General features: G+C 32.0%; 2 protein-coding genes across 3 annotated transcripts; one reads left to right on the forward strand and one right to left on the reverse strand.

Annotated features, from left to right (window-relative positions):
- The first annotated feature begins 1186 nt into the window (after positions 1-1186).
- Positions 1187-7780, forward strand: LOC7472708 (long chain acyl-CoA synthetase 4). Its single transcript, XM_024598201.2, has 19 exons — positions 1187-1495; positions 1781-1844; positions 1925-2014; positions 2113-2169; positions 3019-3067; positions 3192-3268; positions 3448-3487; positions 3572-3666; positions 4169-4336; positions 4480-4590; positions 4770-4857; positions 5239-5305; positions 5506-5581; positions 5686-5803; positions 5938-6183; positions 6277-6416; positions 6814-6996; positions 7107-7226; positions 7550-7780. Exons 1-19 carry the CDS (start codon positions 1344-1346, stop codon positions 7595-7597), a joined length of 1989 nt encoding a protein of 662 aa, XP_024453969.1. The 5' UTR covers positions 1187-1343; the 3' UTR covers positions 7598-7780.
- Positions 7781-8276: 496 nt separating this feature from the next.
- LOC7472709 (receptor-like protein 19) lies at positions 8277-11678 on the reverse strand. 2 transcript variants are annotated; one of them, XM_024598210.2, is made up of 7 exons: positions 11401-11678; positions 10994-11148; positions 10676-10893; positions 9718-10327; positions 9024-9527; positions 8807-8923; positions 8277-8620 (listed from the first exon to the last, which is right to left on the reverse strand). In XM_024598210.2, exons 1-6 carry the CDS (start codon positions 11580-11582, stop codon positions 8811-8813), a joined length of 1782 nt encoding a protein of 593 aa, XP_024453978.1. In that variant the 5' UTR covers positions 11583-11678; the 3' UTR covers positions 8277-8620; positions 8807-8810. The 2 variants fall into 2 exon arrangements, with proteins under 2 accessions (XP_024453978.1, XP_052308018.1); XM_052452058.1 differs by having other exon boundaries at positions 8277-8923.
- Between the last annotated feature and the right edge of the window lie 6524 nt (positions 11679-18202).

The raw sequence follows: 18202 nt of genomic DNA on the forward strand, positions 1-18202 counted from the left end.
GCATGGCCACTCTAAAATTTGCATACAAATAGTTTTTGTCCCATATTTTCTTTTGATTACCTTTTCAGTCCCTTTAGTTTTGTATAATCTTATTCTAGATCCATAATTTCATTTTGTTTATTTTTTTAATTCCTAGTTTGAGAGAGAAAAAATTGTAAATTTTTCATCTATGATAGGAATTTAATGGTGGTGAGTTTTTCATATCAAAATGCATAAAAATAAGATTATGGTTTTTTTTAATCCGGTTGATTTTTGTATTTTAGGTGGTTAAGAAGATTTTTATAGTGTTTATTAGGTTTTTTGGGTGAGAATAAGTTTAAAAATTAATTTTTTTACAAAAAAAACAAAAAAAACCTAGCCCTAATTTGTTTTTGCCACCACATGCCAGAATTTGAGCATTAGCAAGCAATGCGTTGCTTTTCCTTTTTTTTTTTTTAAAAAAAAAGAAAATAATGAACAACAAAAAAGACCTAGATACACGGGTCTGAGAATATCTTTAGTGTTCTACACAATAAATAAATTCGAACACCAAAACACGAGAAGAGAAGAGAAAAGTGACAAAGAATGTGCCTAAAGGAAAATTTGTTTTTAATTTTGTCTAAAATAATAGATTTATATGTGACAGAGAAAGTGACATCGAGAATGTGATATATTAGAGAAGATGAGGGATAATGAGGGGTGCGGTAATGATGAGATTTTTTTTTTTTTTTTTTAAAAAAAAATGATGAGATTTTTTATTTAATACATGGTGGCTATTTTGTTAAAATTATATGGGCAGTATTTTTATTTTTAATAAAGAAAAATAACCATGTTCTCTTATAAAATATAAAAAACTTAATGTATGATTTATTGTAATTGGTAAGGTTGAAAATTCAATCTCACAAAATTGTAAAACTAATGTCTGCAAGAATTTTAAATTTAAAACCGGAATAAAAACCAAAACCAAAACCTAGTTAAGATTAGAGATTGGACACTTTAACACTCTCTCTCCTCTACCTCTATGTATATAATAATTAATGACAGCTCAGGACGACATACTAGTCCTCGTCTTGTCTTTTCTTTAAGTTATTTTTTTCCAAGTCTCACGTCCTCACCCAAAAAGGAAAAAAGAAAAGAAACGAAAAATCTTTGATTCTAAATTCGAAGGACGAAGAAAATGATTTATTTAATAATTCAACTCTTTTACTTTCTCCTCTTTGGCCACCCACAGCCACCCACCTCCCTTTCAAACGCACTATTTAAAATCTCTCTCAAAATCTTCAACCCCATTCCATTTACTCGTTCATATACTTTCACAAGTACATAGAAAATACGTTTAGAGAGCAGAAACCGTGATCGATCGAATGGAGCAGAGGAAGTACTTGGTTGAAGTAGAGAAAGCAAAGGAAGCTATAGATGGAAGGCCATCGACGGGTCCTGTGTATCGTAGTCTTTTTGCTAAAGATGGGTTCCCCCCTCCGGTTCCTGGACTTGAAAGTTGCTGGGATATTTTTCGGTGAGAAAATCTTTCTGTTTGGTTCCTGATAAAATCTTGTTAAACAAGGGGTTAAAGTATATGCCGTGATTCGTTTAGATTTACTTTGATATTTGTAATCTGTTTGAGATTTAGTAAAAAGGCTTTATTTTTAATGCTTGTTTGTGATTCGTCCAAAGTATATGCCGTGATTCGTTTGAGAGAAAATAGATCCCTTTTCTTTTTTTTGGTTAATTTTTAATCCTTGGTATTTTTTTTATTAAGTCATTTAGTTGTGTGACTAATATTCATTGGAGTTGTTTGCAGGATGTCTGTAGAGAAATATCCAAATAACCCAATGCTCGGTTGTCGTGAGATTGTGAATGGCAAGGTAGGTTTAGCTTTGCTGTTTCTTGCCATGTCTTTTTGTGGGTTTTTTTTTTAGTAACCGTGGGTTTGTTGTTTTTGTAGGCTGGTAATTATGTGTGGCAAACTTACAAACAAGTTTATGACACGGTGGTCCAAGTTGGAAACTCAATTCGAAGCTGCGGTGTTGAACCGGTTAAGCATTGGACCTACTTTTTTTGAAACGAAGTCTCGGTCTTTGTAATCAAAATTGGGTTTGTACTCGTGTCTAACTCTGTGTTGGTTATTTGTAGGGCGCAAAATGTGGTATTTATGGTGCTAATTGTGCAGAATGGGTTATGAGCATGGAGGTAGTTTCTCCTTCTTTGTGATCGATTCCCTGATAAGAGAAAATGTTATTACAGCCTGTTAATTCATAAAGCACTTGAAGGATGAATAATGAGTTTTGCCACTGTTTTTTGAGTATATGCTCTTTGATTATCTTAGTTTGCTGGTCAAATATTTGTTTTTTTAAGGAAGTCTTCTGCATTTTCCGCTCTATACCAATCACGCTCCATTTTGATTCTTCTTCTAAGTTTCTGGACCATTTAATTTATAGGTTTGCTGGTCATATATTGGTTTTTTTAGGAAGTTGTCTTCTTCAGTTTCCACCCTATACCAATCACGCTCCATTTTGATTCTTCTTCTAAGTTTCTGGACCATTTAATTTATAGGTTTGCTGGTCATATATTGGTTTTTTTAGGAAGCTGTCTTCTTCAGTTTCCACCCTATACCAATCACATTCCATTTTGATTTTTCTTCTAAGTTTCTGCACCATTAACTTGTAGGCATTTTTTTTTACCTTCTATGGGATTGGATTTCATATAATGTTGGAGAATTCCTTCAAAATATTCCTTCTGAAATATGTGGTTCAACATACTTTTTAATTGTAGAGTGAGGGAACTATGCATTGTCATTGGTTTTCAATGCTTAACTCAAAAATAGACTATAGCCCTTCTAATCATACTCTAATCATCTTTAAAGCTTGATTGTCTATTTATTTACTTGTTTGTTTGTTTATTTTTTGGATAAAAGGTTTTGTTTGATTACTGTGGCAGGCTTCCTCATCACTTGCTGGTTTTTTTAATTTATTCTTTCTGTATTAGTATGGTTTCCCTTCTTCGTGAAGTTTCTGATTTATACCGCTAAAACTGATGCAGGCCTGCAATGCTCATGGGCTCTACTGTGTTCCTTTGTATGACACATTAGGTATGGTCTTCTTCCTCATAGATGAATTTGGCATGTAACGATCATTGACTAACCTGCAATTTTCATGCATATCTCTTCTACATCAAGGCCAATTAGTGCTTAACTCTCTCAAATTACATTCTAGGTGCCGATGCAGTGGAATTCATTATATGCCATTCAGAGGTCTCAATTGCTTTTGTAGAAGAGAAAAAGATCACCGAGGTATATGTTTTATGTCCATGCATCCAAAATCCATTATTGACAACACTGCTTTTCATCATGTCTTCTTGAATTTAATATTCAAGAGGTTCACTATTAGCTGGTATACAAGCTCTTTAGGAATTTTAATCTTACATGCTGATATCATTCTAACTGATCCGTGGTTTCCTCTGTTCTCTCAGCTGTTGAAAACATTTCCCAACTCCACACAGTACATGAAAAGTAAGTTAATATTCACAGATTTTTTTTGTTTGTTTTTTACCCATGTTACCAAGAAATCATTTTGTTATTTATTTCCTTATGCAGCAATTGTGAGCTTTGGCAAGGTTGCTTCCAAAGAGAAAGAAGAGATTGAGAAATTTGGTTTGGCAGTATACTCTTGGGATGAGTTTTTAAACCTGGTAGCCTAGTCTTTCTCAATCACTCTTGTCCTATCCAACTATTGCATCAATATTAGTAAAAATTTGAGCTAGAAAATGTATGCACAGATAAGTTACTCTGTGAGTGATATTGTATCCCAACTGTGTTTTTGGAATATTTTTGGTAGCAAGCATGCTTCATGACCAGTACTGTATTGTATCTCAACCTTTAGCTTGCGAACTTGAGCTTAGAATCTATTATTACATTTAATGGATGGGTGTCATCTCCTTGTTTTGCCAATTTCAAGAAACAATTCTAGTATCTCACTAATTGTGTTTCATAAAATGCCAGCGATGAAACATGGATGGAGTTTTGGTTCAATTTTATTATTTATTAATATATTTATTTAATGTGCATTTACATTCATTAACCACAATAAGATGCCTTTTCTTCTTAGATTTTAAAGTTTGTTTTTAGTTTCTGATTCTTATTTAAGCTTAAATGAGACCAACGAGTAATGGTCTTTTTATATGTCCCTTGCAGGGGGAGAACAAACAATATGAACTCCCAGTGAAGAAGAAAGAGGATATCTGTACAATAATGTACACTAGCGGAACAACTGGTGATCCCAAGGGAGTGATGATTTCAAATGACAGTATTGTCACTCTTCTAGCTGGGGTGAAACGGCTACTAGAAAGTGTGAATGAAGCGGTAATTTTCTCTTATATTCTGTGCATGTCATAGATGAAGATATGACATTAATTATATGACGTGTAAAGCATAATTTTTTTGGTCCTTTTTTCTACCCAATCTATTCACTTGACTCTTTTATTTGTTTTGTATAAATTTTGCAGTTGACTTCAAAGGATGTATATCTTTCATACCTTCCTCTTGCTCATATATTTGATCGGGTGATTGAGGAGTTATTTATTCAACATGGTGCCTCTATAGGGTTTTGGCGAGGGGTAAGCCCTATTTGATTTTTTATTTTCATTTTTCTTCTCATTGGTTTCATGAGAATGATGCCACTGCCAAGGATGCAATGGGTGTCCCAAATTGCAGAGGTGATTGGGATGGTAAAACCATTCAGCCTCACTAATTAAGAATCAATATGGTGAAATGTTTATTTCTCACAAATCTGTAGGATGTAAAATTATTGCTCGAGGACATCGGGGAGCTGAAACCATCTATTTTCTGTGCTGTGCCCCGCGTCTTAGATAGAGTTTATTCCGGTAAACTCTCTTCTAACCATGCATTCTTGAAATTCAGCTATTTCAACTTTCATATAAGAGCAAAATTTAATTATAGAGGCATTCTAGTGTGGATAAATTAACACCCTTCTGCTTTGTTAATGATTGGTGTTCTAGGCACCGTAAGCCAACTTGGATTGGGTTTATTTGGAATGCTATCACTATGATGTTTCCCTAGCGTACTCAATGAATAAATAATTAGAGCTCCATAATTGTTAAATATCTTCATCTTGTTCAACTGAGGAATGAACTGAGTTAATTCTTGGAATTTTTTCTTATTCAATGTTTATACCACAAATTGAAAGCATAGTTATTCTGTATCTCCCACAGTAGAACTATCATAACTGCTGTGCACATTTTTAGGTTTGCAACAGAAAGTTTCTACAGGTGGCTTTCTGACAAAGACATTATTCAATCTAGCATACTCACAGTAAGTTCTATTCCACACTCTAGTACTTTTTTTGGACAACAATTCATGATAAGACTTTCCTGTTGAGTTTCACTCATTTTTAACTTCAGAGAGACAGATAATTGTTCCCTTATGCTTGTTGTTGGTACATTTGGCTAACCATCTTGTTAGGATTACATGATTGCCAAAATTTAAATATTTGTTTTTATTATTTACTGCAGCAAGTTCAGTTCTATGAAGAAGGGGTTTGCACATGATGAAGCATCTCCAATCTGTGACAAAATTGTCTTTAATAAGGCAATTATTCTTCTATCCTGATTGCCTCGAGATCCAAAACTCATAATAGTGATTGTAATAAAATTATGCTTACTCAACTCTCTTTGGCTCTGTGTCTTACTTAGGTGAGGCAAGGGTTGGGAGGAAATGTGCGGCTTATTTTATCTGGAGCAGCACCTCTTTCTAACCATGTAGAAGCTTTCCTGCGAGTGGTGTCATGTGCTCATGTTCTGCAAGGATATGGTATGTTTTCCATATTATTTGATGCAAGCTATACTAGTGTTTTAATTCATCAATTTCCTCTTTAGTGTTAGAAAATTTGTGGTTATAATTTACTGCCTCCAGGACTTGAAATATTTGCAATTGAATTGTTGCAGGTCTGACAGAAACCTGCGCTGGGACCTTTGTCTCACTACCTAATGAATTGCCAATGCTTGGAACAGTGGGCCCTCCTGTACCAAATGTGGATGTCTTCCTAGAATCTGTACCTGAGATGGGATATGATGCTCTTTCAAGCACACCACGTGGAGAAATTTGTATTAGGGGGAAGACCCTGTTTGCAGGTTACTACAAACGTGAAGACCTTACTAAAGAGGTCCTGATAGATGGGTGGTTCCATACAGGTTTTCCTAGACTATTCCTATGATGATTCTTTGGCTCTGATATTTAATTTTATTTTCTTAATCTTACCATTTTCATGATGATCTTTGCATCAGGGGATATTGGTGAATGGCAACCCGATGGAAGCATGAAAATTATTGACCGCAAGAAGAATATATTCAAACTCTCTCAAGGAGAATATGTTGCTGTTGAAAACTTGGAGAACATTTATAGTCTTGTATCTGATATTGATTCGGTATATTCCTTTCTGATACTATTTGATATATATTTTTTTCTGAGTATGTCCATGTATTTAATATTTGTTATGAGCATCTTGGCTGTTGATAACTATGTCTTTTTTTAGCTTTCTATTTAGACACTGATGTGTTTTTTTTTTCTGTAGACTAGCAAATATCATAATTTTATTTATGATTCCGCCCCTTTCATAAGTATGGCAGTAGTTTCTAGATGGCAGGAACTGCTTTTTTTTCCAAATTGGAACTAAGTAATTACTAATTTCTTAACGATTCATATATTATGTGATAGGTTTAATCTATTACTGGCAAGAGACTCTTATCTGTTTGCTTCAGTTGTCAATTCCTCCGAGGACTTGCATTGTTTGCTTATGCAATCATTCTGTTTTTCAATTTCAGATATGGGTTTATGGGAACAGCTTTGAATCATTCCTTATTGCTGTTGCCAACCCCAATCAGCAAGCACTTGAACATTGGGCTCAAGAGCATGGTATAAGTGGGAACTTTAAATCCCTTTGCGAAAATCCAGAGGCAAAAAAATTCATACTCGGAGAGCTGACCAAGATTGGGAAAGAAAAGAAGGTTCCTACTTAATTTGCTTTTAGCATATCGTGTTAACCTATTGAAAGAGATAGTTAGATCTTCAAGAGCTAACTGAACATTTTTGTGATCCGAAATACTACTTATGGCAGTTGAAGGGCTTTGAACTTGTAAAAGATGTCCACCTTGATCCCGAGCCATTTGACATGGAGCGCAATCTCATCACTCCAACATACAAGAAAAAGAGGCCCCAGCTTCTCAAATATTACCAGGTATCTCTTCTTTATATTTTAGGGGATTTGATTACACCGGTTTGTATTTGGCACTAACTGCTTCAGTTCAGTAACAGAAATTTGGACTGACAATGACTTGAATCATTATTGATTTTCCCCTTCTTTACTAATGCAATATAAGAAACATGGTTAACCGATTTCATGGCCATGGCGGCTAGTTCTAGATCTCGGTTCTTACCATCCCGTTTAGTTTAGGCCATGCATCGAATCTTAAAGGAATTGTTAAGTTACACTTTAATGTTCGTGTTGGTCAAGAGGAAATTTGTGAGTGGAAAGTTACTAACCCAAAATTCTTTGCACAGAATGTTATCGACAACATGTACAAGAGTGCAAGCAAGCCCAACGCCTAAGAGATAACTTTATGTATCTTGATAACTTTTCTGTTCAGCAGGACCGTTGATAGTATTTACTTTTTGTTTTTGTTTTTTTTTTTTCTGTACATAAAGTTATTTCTATTTATAAACGTTGCAATTTGTATCAAAGAGTAGCATCTTTGCTTTTGGTGACAATGGCAAATGACTTTTTTTTCTCTCTTTCCCGGTGAATGAATGTGGATATAAAACTTCATAAACCTCTCTGACCTAATTTGGAATTATTGGATGGTCATTGGTCACTCTAATCACATCTCAAAAATTCCTTCCTGTATCCACGAGCCATGCCAGCTCGAGGGTTGAGACAAAGGAAGGCAACATCTAGCATTTCAGCTTTAAGAGGACTAACAACCTAGGTGAGGCTTTAGCCACAAAGCCATGAAAAGCCACTCACTTGCACGATCAGAAATGTTTTTAGTGGGATTAGTCGAGGTGTGCGCAAACTGACCCGGACATTCATGTTAAATTAAAAAAAAAAAATACTTTAGTTGAGGCTCTGTATTATTCTTGAGCAATTCCCAGTCGGTTTAACCCAATTCACTACCTTCCACAGCCTCCCATCCTTACTATTAATACTCAATTGGTGCATTCCACAGACGGACGAGAGTTATCTTTAAAATGAGAAAAGAAAAAAAAATTATATTCAGCTAGCAGACAATTAGCAAATATGGTCCTGATTTTTTTCTTTCGAATTTAAATTACAAATTTACAATAAAAAAAAAGATTTTATCAACCACCAGCATCATCATACTATAATGATGAGAACATAACTGCATTATATAAGTTCCTGGATGGAACAAGACTCGTATCTCTCCCAGGGCTCTCAGTGGACTTGTTTTCTCTTGCTTGAAGTTGAAGGCATTCTAATTGGTAGACCAAATTTGGCACGTTCAAGTTCCAGAATTTTGGCTGGAGTCAAATCGAAGCACGAAATTTTCCAGGAAGATAGTTGCCAATCCAACTCGCCTGTGCAGCACTGCACTAGACGCCATTCTCGCTCACCTAAATTAAATTAAATAATTCACTACATCCCCCAAAACAGTTCGGCCAACTACAGTTTACAAAAATCAATACACTGGCCTCCTTATTAGAAGACTCAAAACTAAAACACCTATGCTCTGGCATGATACAGTACAGTTGTTGTCACAATAACAAAATATTACACATGGCATTTGACCTTTAAGTCACCTTTTCAATCCGACTGCATCTGGGGTTTGGCATGGCTTTTGTCAAAAGGAGACCCGAGAGATGAGGATTGAAACTGTAATGCAAGAAGCTCCTCTCTGGTATACTTCAGTCTCTGATCTACTTCCAAGAGAACAAAAAAAAGAAAAGAAAAGAGAGAGAATGAGAAAAAACAGATTTAAGCCATATAAGCAGAAATTGTTGCAGTAAGTATCTCAACCTATAAAATACTGAGACACAATCAACTTTTCCTGTTTCTGGTTTACTTGTGGAGGTCTTAGAAATGTTCGTGGTGGAGTCAGACGGTGGCGGGCAGTTTGATCTGATGTAGAGACAACATGCTCATGCCTTAATTCAATTAGAGGATGTCTTTTACGAAATGACAAGATAGCATCCTCAGTTAAGAGCCAACAACCCCTGAGGTCCAGCATTTCGAGAGTTGCTGGTGGTCTGAATGAAAATAGCCCAGAGTCAGTCAGCACGGCATCGCGAATGCCTAGATTTCTTATCTTTGGTAGAGATGACAAGTGGTAAAGGGAGATGTCTGTAAGGGAAGGACTTTTGAGAGATAAAAGCCTCAATTCTTGAAAGTTTGATAAGGGGTCTACAGCTGCATCCTTGATGTTGGCGCATTCTAGATTCAAACTTTCCAAACCTTTAAGGCTATGTAGTGCTGTCAGTGAGGAAATCAAATTTGGCCCAGCACCATCCTGGTGAATGAAACCTGAAAATAGGAAACATTAAAAGTGACAAACAAGTACTAAACCCATGCGATTGTAGACAGACATTGCCAGATGATAATAAGCCATTTATTAAATGATTCAGCCTGCCCCAAATTCTGAATTCATTAGCTGATATTAGATAAATATTTTTTTTTTAAGATAACAACTTTGTCTGTGTGAAAGAATTCATACCATTGATGATTGTATTGTTTAAATCAACAAGCTTCAGCGAAGGCATCATGCCAATATATGACATGGCCAAATCATCTACTAGAGTGTGAGATAATGATAAATTCTCAAGCTTTGGAACATGACCAACTAATATTGCCACCCCAGCAGAGGTGACTCTTGTTTTGCCGAGATTTAAATTTCTCAAAATTGCTCCTATACTTGCAACCGCTTCAATTGAATCATCACCTATCATGCTACTGCTGAGATCCAAATATTCCATTGCTTTCAAATGATGTAAGAAGTAGAATCCATTGAGAGATGAATTGGATACATCCAGAAAAGATAGGAAGCATGTATTGAAATACAAGAATGCTTCAGCCTCGTTGGTGAATGTAGCTCCAGAGCATATAAGCTTAGTCAAATGAGCTTTATTCCCATTACCTTGAAGTACAGAATTAATGGTGCAGTTACTCAAGTTTAAGCATTCAAGAGATGACAAATTTGGCAATATTGTAACATTGGTCCAGGCCAGACCGAGAAACTTCAACTTGGGAAATTTTTGAAGAACAGTAGCCCCTTTGTTAGATATGTTACTTCCCCAAAGGTCAAGATACTCTAGCTTTGTCAACGCCTAAAAGAACAATAGCATGAAAGTCAATAACTTGCAAACTCACATAGCACAGGATAGCTGGCAAATAATACCTTAAACAGAAACTTCCAAAATTTATACACAATTTGAACCCTAGACTGATAAAGAAACCATCAAGCGCGGACTTCAGATCTCTCAACAATAACAATATGACAGCAAATGTTTTGGGCATTCAGATCTGATACTTTAGCTATGCATTTTATAACTATCCAAAAATATTGAAGGAACATGCATAATTGAACAAGTTATAGGAAATCGATAATGGGAACATTCAAATACAGTTAAGAAAACGATTCAAAACATAAACTCAAGTTATGAAAATATGAGTACCTGGAGAGAACTCAACGCTGTATCAGTGACAGGCAAATCACCCAAGTCCAAAACAAACAATGTTGTAAGTGAGGAGAGAAGTTTAATACCATCAGCAGTTACTCCTGTTTCTGAAATCCGTAGTATTTGCAAAGTTGAAATTGATACAAGATGCCTAATACCAGCATCAGTAACCTTGGCACATCTAGAAATATCCACCTCCTTTAAACTAGTCATCCCTAACCAATAAATACAGGATATACATTAAAATTCTCAACAACAACAACAGTTGGCAAAAATTAGACATCGTTCATCACTGCTATGAAGAAGACAACATACCAACTAGAGACCAAAGGGCAGAATTATTGATTCTATGGCAATCAGCAAGATTCAAGGAGCGCAAGTAACGAAATGCTCCTAAGTACGCCATCCACTCCGCATCCACATTGTTTTCACCTTTAAGATCAACGACCTCCACACTACGTTTGAAAACTCTACAAGACCACAAAAATCTAGTTTAACAGAAATCTCAATTTTCATCTGTCAACTGTAGCCATTCAAGCTCCATTAGATCATTAAAAACCTCGATAAACAGTTGCAAGAGAATTCCATATTCACAAACTCGATTATGATAATCAAAACCGTAAATTGTTTAAATCTTAATTATTCAATCTCTAAACCTAAATTTCCTATTAGCGAGCAAGCAAACTAGATTTATGTTCTAAAACCAAAGTTTAGTGATTTACTCCAGAAGAGAAGGGAAGAGGAGGCGGCGGAGGAAGAGGCGGCGGAGAAGTGCGTCGGCGAGAGGAGAAGGCATAGAATTGAGAGTCCGTCGCTGTTTCCTCCATTTTTCAACGCTTTCTCTGCTTTCACACGCTGCTTCTATGCATAAGCGAACCAATCGAGACTCTGTCTCTATCTCCATTCCCTTGCTCTCTCTCTCTCTCTCCCCACCCGATTTTCTGCTTCTCCGTTTTTCTCCCCTTTATCGGAGGGACGGTGGTGGATTGATTAATATATTGCCAGGTTTGATTGGGAAATTTAACAATTATAATGAAGATTTCCTTCTTTTTATTTTCTTTTCTTTTTTAAGTTTTAAATGAAAGGATATCTTGGACCAAACTTTCATGAATTTGTTTGAAAACTAAAAGAGTTTGAACAAAATTTGGTAAATTAGCATGAATTGAATAAATATTTAATATTGGAAAAATATTATAATTTGTTAAAATCATGGTTCACATACAGATTTTAACTCTAACTATAAATAAACTCTAAATTACCTTAAATCTAAATTAATCTTAAATAAATCTTAAATATATATTTTCTAATTATATTTAGAAAGTATTTGAAAGTGTTATAGTAATTGCTTAAAAATATATTAAAATATTTTTTTTAATTTTTAAAATTATTTTTAATATTAATACATTAAAATAATATATATAAAAAAATAAAATAAAATAATAACTTTAACAAGGTCATGGATTCCAAACATGACTTTGGCCTAGTCCAAGTGAAATATCTCAATGTCTAAAGAGCGGTTGTTTGGAATTCAGTTACAACATGCATTTCATAATTTTTTTAAAATTTGTTTTCTATTTAAAATTAATTTTTTAATAATATTTTTTATCATTTTGATATATTAATATTAAAAATAATTTTTAAAAAATAAAAAATATTATTTTAATATATTTCTAAACAAAAAACTCTTCAAAAAAATAACCACTGCAATACAATACAAACACCACTTTTCACCCAATTATAGTATTTTAAAATTGGATTGAAAACATACGCCAACTTTCACTAGTTAAGGAGCCCCTCTGCATCAGGGAATTGTTCAACAAACTATAATTTCAAACATTATTTTAGTGTATTTCAATATAAAAAATATTTTATAAAGTAATCACTTTTAAATAATTTTTTATAAGGACAAAATCGAACGATAATTCTTACGATGGGTCTCATATTTTTAGGAAAGATGACAACTCATAATATATTTAATAAATTTTTCTCTGATCAATTCTTAATTCATCACCACGTCTGTGTATTAAAAGCACGTCAATGGGCTCAATCTATCTTTATATAATAAAAAATAGTCATGTTAATGGGCTCACTATATTATTATATAATAAAAAATAGTCATGAGCAGATTTTTGGTAAAAAATCTTGTCACAATAATAAATTAGAAACTTAGTATATTTAAAATAAAATGGGTTGAATTAGAGATATAAGGATTAACCTTTGTTATATATAAGGATAGCTTGAGCCACTACATTAAAAAATAGATGGATTATCAATTCAATTTTTTTTGTTTTGCTAAAAATTAAATTTTTTTTTATGTTTTGGATTGTTTTGATGCGTTGATCTTAAAAATAATTTTTTAAAAATAAAAAAAATATTATTTTAATACATTTCAACACGAAAAAAACTTTAAAAAATAACCGCAACCACATTTCCGAACAAATACTAATTATATTTAAAGACAAAACGGGTTGAATCAAACACATAAAAATAAATTTGATATATATAAAAGGACAATCTGAGCCATTGCCCCTAAAAAAAAAAAAGTATAGATAAGTACATTTTTTAAGATAAATGGCCAATAAATTATACAATATTCTTTAGACCAATAAATTCAGTTTTTAAGTTTTTCTTTCGAATAAGTTAATATCTTCAAATAGTTTTCTCCACAGTCCTTAAAATACATTTAAAGACTTGTTATTCATCTTTCTTTTTAAAAGTACTTCACGAAAACTTTTATTATGTCACCTTTTTAATTTATGTTTTTTGCCTAAAACATTTCCTCTTATTTTTTAAAAATTTAAGGATTTATTGTTGTACAATTTAATTCTTGTTAGTATTTATAATTCTTAGAGAAGGTTTAAGGCACCTCAGTATGCCAATGATCTATAGAACTTTTTATTTTTAAAAACAAGATTTACAAAGATGAAGGATTATATTTTCTATTTTACTTTCCTAATTTGGTTTGATATTAGAAACATGATTACATGTCCCCGTTGGCTCTTTCGGTAAATTATTAATGTTCAATTTCTTAATCTTAATGCGTTTTAATTCATAAAAACATTTTATACAATCTTAATCAAATTTGCACTAACTGATTGTTGAATGATCTTTTAATTGTCACTAACAGAAAATTATCTAATAGCAACTAAAATATCCATGAAATATTTTTCAGTTGTACTTTTTACGATAATAATGACAAAACATTTCTATTGGAAATTTCCAATGTAATAATCGACGAAAGTTTTTTGTCGGTGATTATTGATAGAATCACTGTCATAATAAAAATAATTAAAAATTAAAAAAAATCTTGTCGGTGATTTTGTAGTTAAGATGACACGTTATCATTTACCAATGGATTGATCACCAATATTTCTCGTTGCAATATTCTAATGAAAATCCCATCAGAAAATTTAAAACTGTTATAACTAGCACTAGTCCCATTTTCTTTTTTTTTCTTTTTCTCCCTCCTCCTCTTTCTATTTTGCCACAAATCTAGATCCTGTCATCACAAATTCAGCCACTCAATATTTTGTAGTGTCAGTATCATTATCTGGGTATAGTTTTTTCTAAATATTCCCTATACCAAGTAAACAAACATACTCATTTATGTTTTAAGTTAATGTATTGATATTTTTTTTAGTATTAATAGTGTATTTTGCTTGTATATTTTTAAGTGTTTTATAGCCTTTTCATATAGGATTAAAGTTCGATTTGTATGTTAGGGTTTGTTTGTGATTTAGAAAAATTTAAATTTGTTTGTAGTTGGATGAAATTGATTTTGATCTTGTAACTTAGGTATGTTATATTGAAAGAAATGATGTGTTATTAATGAGTAACAATCATATTTTGTCAATTTTATTGCTATGTTGGAAATTTGAGAATTTGAGTTTTTATGGAATTGATAACAATTAAATAGTATTATTTTAGATTGAATAAGTTTGAATTGAAAAAATAATAGATAATTAGTTGGGTACAAATTACTTGTTGTTAATTGGATTTATTCACTTAATATTTTGACACATCATTATATTTTTGTACAAAAATAATAATTTGTTATTAGATTGTGAATTCATTTTTATTTACCAAAGTTGAGTTTTGTACAAAAATAATAATTTGTTATTAGATTGTGAATTCATTTTTATTTACCAAAGTTGAGTTTTGAATTGATTGTTACATTATTAATAAATGTTGTCATCATTATTCTATATAGATTTTATAAGTAATGAATGATTGTTCTTGAATGCATCAAGATTCACCCCAAGAGTTATATAGGGAAAATTATTATAAAATGGTTGAAGGTTTTATTAATTTTGCACTTTTAAATCCGAAGAATATTAGTGAAGACAAAATTAGATGTCCATATGTAAAGTGTAAAAAACAAAAAAGTTTCACAAATTAGATGTTGTGATTATGCATATTCCAAATAAAAGGTTTGTTAAGAAATATTTGTGTTGGTTTGCACACAAAAAACTCTATGTTCCTTACGAGACCATGTTAGAAAGGATTGTTAGCTCAACATCTAGTTCTAGTAACATATATTAAGTTGTAAATGATAAGATATATATATATATATATATATATATATATATATATATATATATAATGTATTGAGTATTTGAGAAAAATCAATAATGAGTTCCTAAAAATCCAAGTAGCTTGGAAGCAATGTTAATATGTTGAATAATCAGTTAATCTCTTGATTCTAATAATCTGATTCATTCTTCTTAGCCAAGATAATTTATAACTTGTACTCGGTGCCTAGTAAACAAAGGTGGCTGATACCTGTAAAATATATCTTTTTATAGATTTAAGAACTCATAGATGCTTAAGTATCTTTTTAGATAGAGAAAATGCAATGATATTTTAAAGAGATAAACTCTTAAAATATATATGCTATTGTGAACCTGAAGTTTAAAGGATTTATTATGTATTTATAGTCCATGAGTTTTGTTTTTTTATGGAGAGGAGGGGCTAAAATGTAATTTTACCTTGATAATTTTAATGAAGAGAAAGTATCTTCGACATATGTATTAATGAGAAATAAATATCTCTTACACAAATATTAATGTTATAGAAATACAGTAGGTCCTTGAGAGATTTTTACACGCTATCCCTTATACAACATTAATATTGATGGAAATATGGTAGGCTTTTGATATTTTATAAGCAAAAACCTTGTAAGAATTTTTGGTATGATGAGTATGTCAAATTTTCTTTGTATAAGAAGAGGGATGAAAACCCTGGGTATATATTAAGGAGCCCCGTGTGTGGGGGTATGCACCATGCTTGAAAAAGAATTTCTAAGCATGTTGTAAACCCTTAGATAAAAATCTTATATTGAAGTAAAAAAGAAAATTAAAGTGGTAAATATAGTTAGAGAAATATTAGAGCCATTGTATAAATAAAAGATATGATGGGGTCAATATAAAGAAAATAGGATAAAATATGAGGGGTTAATATGAAAATTAAGAAAACATAAGGGGCTAATGTGTAAATAAAAAAGCAAGTAGCAGGGAAGATGTATATAAGGAAAGTTATAGCGATAAATAGAGAAGAATTGCCTAGAAATCGTTAAAATTGGCCGGCTATAAGAGGAGAAAAAAGGGAGGAGAAAGTGAGCTTGAACTTTTATAAAAATCACACTAAAAACACCGAAGAAAGTTAGATTAGGGAATTAAAGGGTGTTAGGAGGAGATTTACACAAGAAAAATTAAAGAACTCCAAGGGATTCAACCTTGATAAGGGAGGCATAAAGAAAAGAAAATAAGGGTGGAAGAAATTTGAATCATCCTAGGATTTCTCCTTTAATTTCTTGGTTTTAGGAGGTAATGAATTTTCTTAATAAGTTGTTTTAACTTGTTTTATGTTTTTCTTGAATAGTTGAGTTGTTAGAGTATTTGGTAGAGGTTTATGATTTATGAAGTTGAATATGAAATTGTGTTTTGATGATGAATGACGATATTTGATATATGTGATGAATGAAAAATAGGTTAGTAGAGAGAGTTTTCATTTTAATGAATGGATTTGATGAGGTTGATGGGTTTAAGATTTATGTTAAATGATGATATATGAAGGTATTATATGTTATGATTGCTGAAAATGATGGAAAATGCATGGAGGAAACAAGTATAAACTTGTTAAACTTAGAAATAAAAAATTGGACAACTTGTTTCTTGGTTTCTCCGTTAAGATTAAGACCATGAGATGATAGAATTTGAGATAATTTTATTCATAAAAGTTGTATAAATGGATATTACCTTTTAAAGAAAACTAACCTTACTTAAATCAAAGTGACGAAACGTTAGATATAAGATAAAAACCAAAGAAGGGTCTAAACCGAAATCAGCAAGACAATTATCTTTATTACTGTAATTTGTGAATTTAGACATGTAGATGACAAAAATAGATTTATTCATATTCATAAAATTTACATACCTATGTTTTATATTCTCAAAAAAAGAAGCCACACATAAAACCAAGTTTTATAACTCCAGTTATAATCAAAATATTGAACAATGTTTTGAGTTAATTATATTGAACTACCTGAAATTGATAAATTGTTAACTCTTGTTTGGAGTTGTTCTTGATTGAAAATGTTGAGTTATTTAGGGAATGAGAATGAAAAGTGTGTGTGTGCATAGACAAAGCTTGAAATTAATAAAGTGTACATGTTGGTACAGGTGAGACTGTGGGCACTAAACAACAGCAGGGAACAACCAGTAGAGCATAAATTTCAGGTAAATGCTCGCCACCTTAGACAATTATTTTAAAAGTCTCTTATAAATTTGTTATTGAGGTTCTTGTAAAATGCATGTCAGGATTTTTATTATGCAAGTTTATTATGTGAATATTGGTTAGACCAATTTCCTTGTGATAAGATTGGTGCCCTGTGAATACGCTATTAGTTGGACCATTTTCCTGGTGATTGGACTAGTGCATTGTGAATGGATTGTTGGTTGGACTAGTTTTCTAATAATATGACTGGGTTTCCTGGTTTGGAACTGGTGCCTTGTTGAATTGAGAATTGTGAAAATTTGTTATTCAATTAATTGGAATTAGAACCCTGAATAATGAGCTGCTTAAAAGAAATTGATAGAGTGTTGTATAAATTCTTAAATTGTTTAATTAATTTTATAGTGCTTTTATAAATTAATGTGCATGTTCATCTCAACATTATATCTCCTAGTTAATGTATTAATGCATCTTTTGTACATCTACTTAGTTTAATAAGTTAATGGGAAAATTTCTTTTTGGATTGTAATTAACATCAATTCTGACTTATATGTGTAAGTTTATGTAATAATTTATTTTGTTAAACTTTTATGTAATAGATTTATGTTTATTATCTAAATTATATGATGTGTGAATTCCAATTATTATGAGTAGTTAATTATATTGCATGTATTTTTCTTAAATTTTATTAAATGAAAGTATGGAAAATCATTGGTTAAATAACGATTGCTTAAGTCTAGGATGTTGAATTGTGAATTTAGTATACTATTAATGAGAAACTAAACATTATTG

The sequence above is a fragment of the Populus trichocarpa genome, chromosome 1 (assembly GCF_000002775.5).
Source record: "Populus trichocarpa isolate Nisqually-1 chromosome 1, P.trichocarpa_v4.1, whole genome shotgun sequence".
NCBI lineage: Eukaryota > Viridiplantae > Streptophyta > Magnoliopsida > Malpighiales > Salicaceae > Populus > Populus trichocarpa.

Coding starts and splice junctions, on each gene's coding strand:
- LOC7472708 (XM_024598201.2), top strand. CDS start 1,344: ATGGAGCAGAGGAAGTACTTGGTTGAAGTAGAGAAAGCAAAGGAAGCT. Junction 4,591..4,769: donor CTATAGGGTTTTGGCGAGGG/GTAAGCCCTATT, acceptor ACAAATCTGTAG/GATGTAAAATTATTGCTCGA. Junction 7,227..7,549: donor AGCTTCTCAAATATTACCAG/GTATCTCTTCTT, acceptor TTCTTTGCACAG/AATGTTATCGACAACATGTA.
- LOC7472709 (XM_024598210.2), bottom strand. CDS start 11,582: ATGGAGATAGAGACAGAGTCTCGATTGGTTCGCTTATGCATAGAAGCA. Junction 11,149..11,400: donor CTCTTCCCTTCTCTTCTGGA/GTAAATCACTAA, acceptor GTGGTCTTGTAG/AGTTTTCAAACGTAGTGTGG. Junction 9,528..9,717: donor AAACAATACAATCATCAATG/GTATGAATTCTT, acceptor TCCTATTTTCAG/GTTTCATTCACCAGGATGGT.